At 47.7% G+C, this 14,025-nt stretch overlaps 1 protein-coding gene across 11 annotated transcripts in view; it reads left to right on the top strand.

Moving 5' to 3' along the window:
* LOC119434721 (prolyl endopeptidase FAP) overlaps window positions 1-14,025 on the top strand; it is a 394,283-nt gene that overhangs the window by 281,218 nt on the left and 99,040 nt on the right. For 2 of the 11 annotated variants that reach the window (XM_049672198.1, XM_049672192.1), the window contains exon 1: window positions 9,648-9,824. The exons of 6 other annotated variants lie outside the window; for them this stretch is intronic. In XM_049672198.1, coding sequence (XP_049528155.1) covers window positions 9,783-9,824 — 42 coding nt within the window. In that variant the 5' untranslated portion in view covers window positions 9,648-9,782. Of the gene's footprint in view, window positions 1-9,647; window positions 9,825-14,025 lie in introns of those variants that run through there. 3 more of the 11 variants (XM_037701834.2, XM_049672195.1, XM_049672216.1) reach the window with 2 other exon arrangements.

Below are 14,025 nucleotides of genomic sequence, written 5' to 3'. Positions count from 1 at the left end.
AATTCGAGCATTTGGGGGCGCACCTCAGCGTAGGAAGGTATTCTTCTTACAGACTGCCTTTCACATGGTTCTCAGTGCTAAATTTGTAAATGGGGTGTAGCTTTGTCGAGACACTTAAATACCAACAAAAATAAAATTAGAAGGCGCGCATGCTAACAACGCTCTACTCTTCTGGTAAACTTGCGACGTACCTAGGCGCATTAACATCTCAGTGGCTTATCAAATGAGGCATCTTAACGACATGCTTCTGTAGTGACTCATTAGGGGCATGCCTCTCTTATATTTATTCCAGAATGTCATGCCGCTTATTTGTGAGTGTGCCTGCTCAAGATTCCCTCTGCACGAGTGAAAACTGACTGGTGAATGTGCTATGCTTTAAAAAAATGTTTTTTTTTTCTTTCAGTACATTATGTCTTACCTTGCGTACTTTCATTACTACGTCTGCGAAAAAGAGCGCCTTTATATATATATATATATATATATATATATATATATATATATATATATATATATACACGCATGAAAATAGTGAAACTAAAGAACGCAGCATGCAGAGAATAGTTTCGGGCTCATTATAGCTTTTTTGTGCATATTTTGCACCAATGTTCTATACTGACAAAGGCATATTGCGCGCAGCTTTCGGGCAGCAATATTTCATTAATATTCGAGTGGGCGAAGTGCACTTTAATTAAGGGTTTTCTCGCGCGCTAGAAGTTAGTTTCCATTTCACGGTATTGAGCACGGCTTTACTTGTTTGAAAAATGTAAAAAAAAAAAAATTTTTTTTTTATTTTGCGATGTGAAAACTGAAGTTTTTCCTTTTATGCAATTGAATACGCGTCAAACTTTCCTCTCCGAACAAGTCTCATAAATGAAATTCATTTTTTCGTATACATACACCGGTCACTGTCATATGCCACGCCAAATTCGTGGTTGGTCTATAAGGGGTGCGCTCACAAAAGCCAACATTTCGTGGGTTGATCTGTGCTTCCCGAACACAAGGACAGAGACACCAAGAAAATTACGCCTGGTAGGGAAGCGGTCGTCAGCATAATTTCTTTAACATGGCAATTATTATCAACGTATTCGACGTAAGAGGCTACAATGGTTTTTATTTCGTTTTGTTTTTGTTTTCTTTCAACACACTGGTTGGTTTTCTCCCAGCTTACTGATCCACTTTCAGCGCTTCGGGCGCAGTAAACTTACTATCGATATGCGTGCATGGCAAGCGGAACTTATGGACATTTTTTTTTTCTTTCATTCCGCAGAGACTCCTCATATCTCTGAAACGTGCTGCGATGCCCGTATTATGTGGTCACGGCGCCACTGCGTGTGTACTGGTTGCGCATAGATGCCGCATAAAAATACATGCAATAGGCAATAATACGTGCTAGGTTGGTCGGTGGTTCTTTTTTTTATTTAGTCACTGTACAAATGTAAGCATATTTATCAACAGGCATCGCGCTCTCTGGGAAGCATCAACGAAGAAAAAAAAAAGGGCACACTGACTGCTCGAAACGTTGAACCGTGTACTGCCGTAGTTATAGTAAACCGTCTTTCGAATGCCTCAGCGTGGGACTCTTTTGTTGAAAGAAGCTAAAAAGGGGCGTAAACATTTATATAATAAAACGCTATGCGAGAAACACGCACGCACGCACGCACGCACGCACGCACGCACGCACGCACGTACGCACGCACGCACACACACACACACACACACACACACACACACACACACACACACACACACACACACACACACACACACACACACACACACACACACACACACACACGCACACACAAGCACGCACACAAAGGCTTTCAAGAACTCTGGCGATATCATTAGCCGCTAGTTGAACCTGAAAGAGCGATCATGTTTTTAATTTGCACCAAAGATTGATTACGAAAGGGACAGTAGAAGGCTCATTTACCACTCAGAAGCTCATCACAATAGCGTTCCGAGAAAAGCATTACGCCATCATGAGCTATATGCGCGCCTCAAGAATGAATGGCTCATGAACCCATCTCTCGTCTTGTGCGATACGCTGCACACGACGCGGCATCGTTCCATTCCGAGGGCTATTGCAGCGACAGAGCCCACAGGAGCATAAACGTACGTTTGCGTCAATTCAAGTGTGTCAGAACGCATACAACGCACGGAGTTTCTACCTCACAAAGCACGCATCAAACGCAGCTCGAACTTTTGGCACGAGTGGGCGTTCAAGAGAACGCAATAAATTCACGATACAGCGCGGCAGACGACTGGGCACGAACTAATAAACTGGACACACAAAGCGCTGACTTCCAACTACAGTTATTTACATACGTATCTGCATGCTAATATATGCTACAGCATACACACGACCAAAAACAAAACAACCATCATGCATGAATGCACTGCGACAACCAAGAACCAACAAGACCGATATATGTAACTAGAGAGGTGTCAGCTGACAAACATTGCATTGATGATTTGAATGCACTGGTAAGAGCCCTTCTGCAAGGGCATTATGGTGCCGAGTTTTCAAAGCAGAGCACGAAAAAGAAGCTAGTGGGTTCAAGACTGAGCATACTGGGCCCGGACTGTCGAAGCTGTTACTACGCAAGAACGCATCGCGCAAACAATTGTGCCAATAGCGATAGCGAACGAGATGAACATGGCCGCGATTTTGTAGCGATGCATTATGACTTATTCTACTCTAGTCTTATCATCCACCGCTCACAGCCGGCTGATACCGTTGATAACGCGAGCGTACCGTCGCTCCGACCACTGACAAAGCGCGATAAGCGTGAAAAGGCATTATTACAGGAAAGGCATCGCTACAATATACCGGCCCATCTCACGATAACTCTGTAAATCCGACACTCCTGTGGCCAAATTCGCAAAGATTTTCGTTCGTAAGTGCTATTTGTCGTTGGCTGGCTGCCTTCACCGATAATATGTGCAGCATCAGTATTGGCTGGAATTTTCTCTTACGCCTATAGTATTGTTCGTAAGAACAAATTTCAGCCAGTCATGATGAAAATCTTTGCGAATTCCGTACCTGGTTCTTACCCATGGCTTTTTTACCCATGCATGCTTTTACACTATAGTAACCTCGCGCTCTAACGTGCCTTGACCTTGGACGCGTGGAACACTTGAAGTGTCGTCGTAAGCGTTGCGTTGAGCCGACGGCGCTGTGGCCACGTACGTGGATGACGCCGGAGGATGCCGTCACGAAGGGCAGGCATGCCGCGCGCGCGTGTTGCGGATCGCCGCTCTCTCCCGGCCTGGTCGCTATCTGGGCCCGCCGGCCGTGGCCCGCCGCGTCTCGCACCGCTTGGCGCGGCCGATCTGGCCACGATCAGCTGCAGATCGTTAGGCGCGCGTAACCCCCGTGGGGACGGGAAGTCGTCCTTCCCTGCGGGAGCACTGTTATCGAGGCCGAGCAGGAGACACAGCAGGCGCCTCTGGGCGTGTTTCCAGCAGCCTCCGGACGTGCTTTCTAAGTGGCAATCCCATTAGCGAGCGCCGCGTCTCCACAATGCTCGCCTTCCTCAACTCTCCCTCTCTCCTTTTTTTTCTTTCCCTCACCTTTCCTTACTTCCCCTCATCGAAGCGCCATCGCCCACTTTTTTCCCCGCATATTGGACGCGTACTAACCCGCCTCATAAACTGAAGTCGGCTGTGCATCTCCGGACGCCTATGACTTCCTTCTTTTCTTTCTTGAACTTTTTTTCCTGCATTTTTCGTCACTCCCTTCCGCTCGTGTGTTCATTAGCAGCTCATTTGCGTTTCCCCTGCGAGCGCACTGGCGCTGAGCGCGTATGGCTATTTACCTAGCGACCTCGTACGTTCTCTGAGCTATGCCTTGTAGAGCTAGCTGGCTTGTTCGCGAAAAAAGAACCCGCATTTCGCCTCATCTTCCTGCCATTGCGATAAAGCTATTGGTGCGAGATTCGCGACCACGGTACTATATCATGGGTCGCTTTTATAATACTGAATGCCTATTGCCACTTTTTGTTTCTCCTCTCCTTTTCATATCTTTCTCTATTCTTTTTTTTTTTTTTGAGGGAGAGGGGAGGCGTAGGGAGCAATCGACCGCATTTTGACGAGAATTGTCTCAGTGGTGCCAGCTATGGCGCACGTATCACCATGCAATCTCTTGGCGGGCAACGCGGCTCTCGTTAGTTGCAAGAAATACTAATTAATTTCTGCAATCAAAGAAAAAACAAAAAAAGTTTTGGTTTGACACAATCGGAGAATTTACTTTCGTTGTTACCTCGTTATCGTAAAGCGTTGATCGTTCTCTGCGTCGCAAGAGCAGATCTCAAATTAGAATTGATCGAATGTGCTGGAGCACATCCTCGTCCTTCCAAAACCTGGCGTAGTTAACGGGTTACATCGGGTGGCACTTTGGTGCTTTCAAATTAGTAATTATACCCTCTCCTAATTAGGCTTGACGATCGTGTAATTTAGCGGCACCGCTTATTCTCCGCTTTACCAGAGATAAGCACTGCAACTTCCTTTTATACGGTTCTTGCTACTCGACGTATCAGGATCCTGTCTTCAATTACTGTCACTAGATTTTCAAAAGAGTGCTGTCATAGCCAAAATTTGCGCGCAGTTGTTACAAAGAGCAGCTACCTTTGCCGAGCGCCCACAGGACTTTCGTGGTGCTCATGTGACATTGTGGAAATGATCATCATCATGAACCATTATATAAAATGAAAATTATAAGGAGACACCGCTGCCAGCATGAAAACAGGGACAAGCGCGAGGTCGCAGGATCGAATCCTGGCCTGCGCCGGCCGCTTTTCAATAGGGTCCAAATGCAAAAACTCCCATTGCATTGGGTGCAAGTTAAAGAAGCTCAGCTAGTCAAAATTAATCCGGAGTACTCTGTTACGGCGTGCCTCATAATCAGATCGCAGGTTAAAGTGTCGATGCTCCAGAGGATTTTGCCGCGGCAAAATGGCACAACTGGCTTACAGGGCAACCGTTGTTAATTGTTAGCGGTACAGTGCACGAGAGCGTCATATAGGGGCACTGATCCACTTTTTTATCGAAGTCGAGGAATGCATTTGAAGTTAGATTATTTCAGAAATACTCTGTCGCAAGAAGTTCTTCAATGCGTTCAGCAGAAGCGTAGTTATTGGCGATCAAACATACCGTTCGCGGTGCTTCCACTCCTTCTTCAATGATTTGCACTGGGAAGGCTACAACGGGGCGGGGTGTGCCCACAACGCTCCGCCTACTAAACCTCACCGTGGCGCGCATTTCAAATTTGATTTCGGATGTTCACGTATACGCCACTATTTCCGGCTCTGGCGCCTACGATGCGCCAAACGCGGTTGTCCTAAACGAGCCGCAGTGCACTCAGCCAGTTACAACCAGTGGACTCGTCGCGGCACCGCGGCATCTACGCTACGTAGCAGACCGCAGCTATACATGCAACTGCAGCGTTTGCTTCGTGCACGCGACAGGGCTAGAGTGCGCGCTCGCGCTCATATGCTCCTGTCTGGCTGTGCTACGGGGTGCGTACCGACTTTCTCCTGCACCAGCTTGACCGACGGATGGTAGCCACATCCAACTTGCGCGTTTTCAAGCGCTATCAATAGCTCATTACGAAGCGAAGTCTGCCAAGGCATCTAACCAGGAGCGGCCAGGAGCGGCCAAGAGTGAGCGTGCTCTGGCAAGCGTGCGTGTGGTCTGACCTTAAGTTTCGCATGTTTCGAGGCTAGTTGAGTGTTCAAAACTAGTCGAAATTAGCAAAACCCGACGGCTACGACACCGATAAGCAGGGTGGACAAAGTTTAATTTCTACGCAGGCGGCCGCGACCGAGCTTGAGCAGGCGATAGTCGGCTTCTTCCGGAAGCACGTAATTATTATCGAAGTTCGAAAGCACGTTTTCGCTTACTTCAGCCTGTTTATTAAACTACATCAATAAATATACACAGTAATAGTAGGAAGGAACCCACTGATCCAAACACATTTCTTGATTGATGTCAGCTATTGGCCAATAGCAGCAGGGTTCGAGTCCCGGACCAGGACGAATTTTTCTTCAACTGCGAGGCTTTCTTTCGAGGAACCCGGTTGGGTTTCCATTGTAGCAAATTGCTACATTTGGGTGGATGTCTCAGTTCCCCCTTTAATAGCAGCCTCGTATAGGAATCTGCTATATTACGAAATAAAGTGTTGAGAAAAGAGTAAGGAGCAGGCTTCTGTTGAAAAGAGAGCGTTTGAGAGAAAGAAGACTCCGCGCTTCGCTTGCGAGATCCACTCACCGCGCACAACTGCAAACTTTGGCTGAGATGTTCATAGCAGCGTATGCTATCCGCGGTCTGTGTTTTTTCACCAAGGGCGCGCGGTGGTTCAGGGCCCCTTTAAGAGTCGGAGGCCCATCGATGCGCAGGGTATCGAAGCGAACACCACGAGGCAAGAGTAATTCCATTCACCCTGACATGCCTTCTGCCTTCCTCGAATAGAACCGCGCGTCCGCTTCTATCGCGAGCATTTATTAAGCGGTGCGCAAATGCAGTGGAATGAATGTATTCTTAGTTTACTCACGGTGTCTCTTCAAGGTCGCTCTTCGCTGCAGTAGATGTCAGTCAACGAGCAGTCGCTGAAATTTGTCGGATTGTTCTTTTCTCTTCACTACACTTCATCTGTGCAGGCAGTTTAAACTGCGAAGATATGAATAAACGTAAGAGAGATAGATTTCAGGACCTCATTCCTGACTGGTTTTCAAGATGAAAGCCTGCATCCCCCGCCAGCGCGACAGGCTTGACTTACTGCTAAAGTCACTGCTCACACTTTGGCTGAGTCCTGCGCGGCGACTGGCGGCGCTGCGTGATTATTCCCCAAAGGGCCGCGGTCTCTCGCTCGTTTCCTTTCGCAAGCAGCAGCAGCATAAGCAGCGACGCGTTGCGATGCGGACGGACTGCGGGAGCAGCTTCTCCTCCTTTCTCGCTATTCTCTAAGCCGACGGGCGCAAGAACAACCGTCGGGATAAACAAACCAGCGTGCGCCGACCCGCGGCTCCCGACAGTCGGAACTGACCTCGCCGGGCTCGCGTCCGCCCACCCTCGCCAACCGCACACGCCGCTTCCATCTCGGCGGCGCCTTTCGCAACGGCTTAGCGCAGTGCTCCGGCGAGTCTCTCTAATGGAGACGTGCTCGTGCCACTCGGCGCGGCACGGAGGGCGGAGAAGAGGCTTCGCTGTTTGCCGCTTGTACCGGAGTGTGGCTGTCTCCTTCAAGGCCGGCTACAGTAGCGCGCTCAACTCACGCTCACAAGAGGCACTCAGTTTTCCAGTCAGTCTGGTTGCGTCTATTTCTCTTTCTTACCTTTCTTAAACGCATACACATACAGTCGTTGTTGTTGTTTTATTATTTTATATTTGTGACTGGTAATAGCCGTCATACTTTTCCGGTACAGCTTTTGAGACATTTTCCCAGATGTCCCCATCGAACTTCACTTTATTTCCTCCCCTTTCGCTAGGTTTTACGCACACACACACACACACACAAAAAAAAAGACATTCAACGACACTTGCGGGCGAGTTTGGTTTTTCATCTTCTCTTTGTCTTTCTTTTCTTGATCTACGCGTTCCCTACGATGGTCACGGCTACCTATCACGTCTTTCTTTTGCTGAAAATGAACAGTGATTACATGGACGTTGGGATTTAAAAGTACCGTTCCTACTCAGGAGCAAGCTGACAGGGTCAATTTAGTCAACCTTCAAGAAATCTCATAGGATTTCACATAACTAATGAGCGCTAGCAACAAACACAGCACAAAGAAAAGTCGGTGGACACGAGATGATCGCTATCTACAAGCGTGTCCTCCCCCTTTTCTTTGGGCTGTGTTTGTTGTTAGCGCTCATTGGTTATTTCAAGTAGACACGAACTATAGACCCCAGCAAGTAATTTTAACTCATACGGTTTGCCTTTTCTTTTCCTTTCTGTGAATTACCTTTTTAAAATAGGGAATAATTTAACTGCTAGTAGTAGGCATTCATCTTTCACTTTATTAACTGTATAAAACGCTGCAGGTGCGTAACGCTTCGTTCTCGTATATAGCCTTCGCAAGTAATGTCGAGACGTGCATTTTAGTGCACACACCATCTTTTTTTTTCCTCCTTTGTTTTTGTATTCTCTGTGCTAGTTTTCGTCCTTTGTTTCGCTAAAAACATGAGCGTTCTCTACTGTCTCAAACTGTATCTGTCTCAAATGACATCTGGCGGAGGCTTTTCGACGTACTGGTTCCGAAGGAATTACACTTACGAGTATGGTGCATGTCCTAGTACCTAAGTTCATAACATCTAATTCCTTGTGAATTGGAGCCATTGCCAGCGCGCGAGTCGAGGGATGTGTGCTCAGTAATTGATGCTTCGGTCTTCGTGGGGTTTTCGAGCGATCTCTTTCCTCTGCTCAATTCACTTACGGGTGGTTTTCTTGTAATGTCTAAAAAAGAAAAGCCCCCCCGCCGACCTATGCCCACTGAAAAAAATAAATACCCAAACCGCTTTATATTCTAACTAATTAAAGCGGCTGTGCAGCACGCTCCTACAAAATTCACGCCGCTTCGAGTCGTTGTATCTTCCGTCGTCTCTATTCTGTTATGGTTTCCGCTATCGCATCATCAAATACGAAGGTCACTATTGCCGCATCTGTCTGGACGTTATAGCACAGCGCTTTTTGCGAGATGATCGGAGAGGTAAAAAAAAGGGGGGGGAAGGAACCTATTTACAATATATACGTAGCATGGCTTCGTATGGTTGGCCGAGTATCGCCGACAGTTCACGTGTGCACTTTCGCGCATGACATCGAGCACGTTTGCAATGACGAATGTAGAAGCAAATCGATGCTGTTGTTTGAAGATAGTAGAAAGATGATGCGCAGTTGTCAGCGAGAGGCGCACAAAAGCCCCTTTAATTTTGCAGGCGTTCTGAGAGATATACACAGTGGCAAAGTTCGACTTAGACGAAGATATTGTTTTATTCACTTTACAGTAGCTGAGCCTTGCGGGCCAATCTTAGAGAAGATTTGGAGCGTGCATTCCACTGCGGAATGGTTAATTAATGTGCGGCGTCATCTGCAAATGGTAAATGAACGTACCTGTACGTACGACGTCATCTGTAGTATATTTAGCACGGCAGTGTACAAGTGTTCCTTGTAATAGTATTTTAGTAGGCAGTAATTTCATGGCCAGTAAATATTTCAAAAGCATAAAAGAATACATACATGTAAATGACTGCTCAAAACGATGGCGCACTTCAGGCTGCGAGCAAAGACCATGCGCTCTAGCTGTTGTGTGTAAAGGAATTTCTGGGTATCGTGGGAGACATTTCTAGCAGTAGGGAGGAAAGAGGAAAAGGAAGTGTTTCAAATGATGCCAAACACGTAAAGAACGGTGTAGCGGGAAAGGCTGCCCCTGGCGCTCGGAGATTACTCCGCACTACGTGCTTCGGTGCTTTAGGAAAGACTTAGGCGCCGCGATGTCTTCCCGTGTCACGAGAGAGAAACACTCCTGTTCTGGCATACTCCCGCCGCCGCCGCCGCCGCCACATGTTTCGCTCCTCAAGGACGCCGGTAAACAAGTGCACGTCTCTCCGCGCGGCAGGTGTGTGTCGCAGACGCGAACGCCACGCGTAGAAAATGAACATTGTTCTGGCGAAAAAAGACGCTGATCAGCGAATAGGAGACGGCAGGCCAGTCGACAATACGACGGCACACTGTAGAGTCGACGGGTGCGACCCATTGCTTCCTAATATCAGGATTCTCGGCAAAACTTATGACGCTACCGCACAGGAATTGCTTGAAGCCTCTTTTACACGTAAGAATACCTTCGTTTGTGTCGGCGAAACTTCGATTGCTTTGCGGAGCAGGGAATGCTGGTTTTTTGCTCAATTTGTTTGAAACAACTTGAGTATAGAAGCGTTCTGGCGCTTAAAATTTGATTGTTTTTTGTTACATTATTTAGTTTTTCCTTGTCTAGCGTGACTTTAATGTCTTAACTAGCAACAGGCCAGCCCAGTAGTGTACGTCGCTAATTTCAAATCGTGCGTAGCTCTTTCATTATAGCACGATGTGATGAACATTTTGTGATAAATCTTTGCTTAAGAGGTGCTCTCCTCGTCCAAAATATTTTCCTCGGTACGGTAATATTCGTTCAAAGGGCATTTGGCGTAGCTCTTCCGGTTGTGGACTTTACAGATCAGTATCGCACTAATGAGTGGGCTGGCGTGGCGGTAAGCCCTGCTGTTTCACCACTTCCAATGTCTTGCATAAGTTGCATTGTAGCTATATATTCGCCTTGTGACTTGAAGTCTTGCCAACGCCATGAGATAAACAATTTTTTTTAATCTGAGCATAATCTGCGTTTGAGTGCTTCCGCCCATGGTAATAAGCAGTTTCCGCGCCACTGCAACAACGATTGGTGAACTGACGTTAAGCATTATTCAATATCCACGCTCGTTATACCTGGATGCGTGCCAGCTCTGGTAAACAGTACAAAGTGTGTTTTTGTTAATGTCATTTCAACTTTCTGGGAAATCAATTAGGAGTCACTGCGTCGGCCATTTCACCTCTAGCTGAGTCCACAGAACCGAAACAGGAAAGCTAACCGCATATTAGGGTCGTAAAAAACGCAATTTCGCAAATTCTTTCTCACTCCTTCTCAAAACCATGGCCTCGCTCATCGAAAGGGCGCTCCGTTCGCACTGCTGCCGCCTTTCTCAGCTCCACCAGCCTTTCCGTTTCCCTATTAATCAAGTTGGGTCCTCTGGCAGTCAGGTAATCGAGTCGCTAACGCGTTTAGCCGCCTGTGCTTGGCGCTGCTAACAGAATAAGACTTCGGCCTGCATGGCGTGCTTCGGGTAGACGCGAGGACCGTATCCGAGATAAATGCGTGGTACGCACTGCACACTCATCCGCAAACCAATTTCCTCCTGGGACCGCCGAGTCGGTTCCTGATCCGGTTCGACCCCTCGGCGCCGCGATCGGCCACTGTCGCCGCGTGGCCGCCAGCAATCATATCGGGGACACCGGGTGGGCCGTGGTCTCTAGACCTCCCCCCCCCCACCCCCTTTTTTTTTTCGTTCAGACCTCCGGCACAACGGGAGTGCCGCGACCCAAAGTCGCGCTCACGTCAGCCGGGACACATCGTGCGTTGCCCAGTGACGGTCAAAGCCGATGGGGCCCCAGGTCCGGATCCGCAAGCACCACAGGGGTGTTCGTAATCACGTGTCTGTCAACCTTGATAGCGATCCCAGGGCTCGTATTTGCAGAAAAGGACTTACGCTAGAACTGCTCGTAAGAGCAGATGTTAGCCAATACCGATGCCGGACATAGCATTAGCGAAGGCGATTGGTCAATGGCAAACGGCATTGCGGGGGCAAAAAAAGAAAAATGTTCTGTATTTGGCTCCAGAGGCCAAGTTCCCAAAACATTTATTTCGTAAGTGCCGTTTGCCATTGGACGGCTGCCTGTGCTAATGATATGTGATTCATTATACATATATGTGTGATATATGTATTGGCTAACATCTGTTCCTCCGAACACATTTAGCGTTACGAATCAAAAGCTTTCTGGGCCGGTATACGATAATGTAAATGTTCCTTTTGCTCGATTCTATTCCTTTCTTATGATACTCCGTTAATGGCCGGCCGATTTTGGTCGTAACGTGGGCGGAGCGTCGCTCGAACCACTGACGAAGCGCGAAAAAGAGTAGCATTGGAATAGAATTGCTATATTATCCCAGCCATGAATTCAGCTCCAGATGAGGCAGAAGGAATCGTCCAGTGAAAAACACTTCACGGTAAAAAAAAAAAAGAGGACGAATTCCTAATGCTGCTAAGCCCGCATTCACAAAAAACACGCAGATCTATTGCAATAATGTAATCTAAATGACGCGAAACTTGGTCGAGTTTGACGCGAAGCTTGTTTGAGCACATACCTGGTGGCCCGAGTTGTCTCTTACTGCGATATGAGTATAGGCAGATTTCACTCATTTTTTGAAGGTATCCAGCAGAAAATATGGGCCGATCTCGAAGGCAGTGCAGTCTAACACAGCGTCTCAAAGCAGCGTAGCTGTCACGGGAGAAGAATGTGAGAAACTGGCACGTGGCGCACGCTCCAAACGTTCCAAAGAGCGTTGGTACGAGAGAAGCATGCTGCGATCGTGGCCAAATGGTTAGATCATTTTGCTGCTGTGCTGTTTCGATCATATGATCGGTCACGCATTTATAGCATTATAGGCGGACTTCACCCTCTTTGGAGGTATCTAACAGAAACCTCGAGGTATCTTGAGCGTACGCGAGCGCGTCATTGTGTGCACGATATCGCAAGTTCGTAAGAGATACGAGGTATAGAAACGTCACTTTGAGGAATGAGAGTGACACGTGATGATCACCCGTGACGCATGCGCGCGCAGCTGTTTTGACGTCACAATCATTGCAGTATCGCATGCTTAGAGAGGTAGCGGTGCAAAGTTCTGGCCTGGTTTTTCATAGCTATTGCCAAATGTATATCCGGCAAGGAAACGACCTCGAGATCCAAAATACGGAGAAGAGCCAAAGGAACCATCGCTTTGAAAAGCTGTTACGCTATACAACTGTTCGTAAAAGCAGGTGCCGGCCAATCGTTACGTTGGACATCTCATCGAAGGCGACCGGCCAATGGCAAACAGCACTTACGAAAAGCTGTGAATTAGACGCATGGTGCACAAGGATGATTTGTGATTAGCTGGCGCCTGTTTGCTGGCCTTTGGCGATACGTCGCAGTGCCAAATCATAACCCGTTGTTGCGTGAAACAGGGCCTTTTTTTTTAATTCGGCGTGAAGATCCTTGAGGATACGGCGTCGGGACACCAAGGAGCCCGTATACAGGAAAAGCACGCGAGGAAGCCGTTTTAAAAGCGAAGTTTTCTTTGCGAACCCTCCCGGACTTTCCTGACCGTGACTGCTGGTGCTGCTGCTGTCCTGCCCAAAAGATCATACATAAAAAAATTAATTACTTGCCCTGATGACTGGGCTTGAACCTCAGTCCCACTGCCCCAGCACAGCATACGGATGCTACAACCATTAGGCCACATTCGCGTGTGTACTTCTATCGTGCCAACTCGCTTTTCGAGATGATCGCCGAGTGTGTCAAATTGCGTAACACGAGTGCGCGCGCTCTAGTTTCCTTTACTGCAAAGACGCAGGAATGAAATAGCGAACTTTATAGCCTTTCATTAAGCGCTTCACGAAAGCTTCGCTTTGCATAGATTCCAGGGGCGCTATAACGTAAAATGATTCCAAACTGTATTGATTCCAATTTCTGCAATCAGCCTCCACGATTGGTCAAAACATTTTCGGGCCACTCCCAACTTAGCCTGTCTGTCACGCGACGTCACGAAAACCACGATAGCTCCCCATCTGATATAACGTGTACACACTGATTATGCGTGATTTAACCGCAAAAAAGAAAAATAATCAGTCCTGATTCGACGCCTTTTTACCATTAGCCCTCTGCTATTGGTCCAATGTTTTCTGGCTACGCCCATTTCCCCTGTCTGTCACGCGATCTCACAAAACCGCGAAAACTCACCACGTCAAAGTGACGTGTACGCGAAAAAAAATGCATTAATATGCCGAACAAAACTGAAAATTTTTCTGAATAGCTACAGACTGCCCCGTTCCGAAAGGAATAGAAGATGGCTGCCCGCCGATCGCTCAGGCCCTCGCTACTCGCACCTGCCGGTGAGCATGTATTTATTTGCGCATGATAAACCTTTTTGCATGGCAGTAAAACGTTATCGAGCCCTTTCAGCACGTATACGACATCGCTCTGCGAACTCTTCCTTGCTGAGGATCCGTTTTAGCGACATTCTTATCCTTCCGTTGCACGCCGCCGCGATTTTCGACCAGCCGCCGCAAGCTATAAGTAAGGCGAAGCGGGCCAATCGGAGAAGCCGGCACCACCCTCTTCATGCGGTTATCTATTTTCACTTCGCTGGCTCCACCCCATCGAAACCCTCTCCACTAGAGCGTGCT

The sequence above is a fragment of the Dermacentor silvarum genome, chromosome 1 (assembly GCF_013339745.2).
Source record: "Dermacentor silvarum isolate Dsil-2018 chromosome 1, BIME_Dsil_1.4, whole genome shotgun sequence".
Classification (NCBI taxonomy): Eukaryota; Metazoa; Arthropoda; class Arachnida; order Ixodida; family Ixodidae; genus Dermacentor; species Dermacentor silvarum.
Note: the sequence above shows the minus strand (reverse complement) of the source record. Positions and strands in the feature narration are given on the sequence as shown.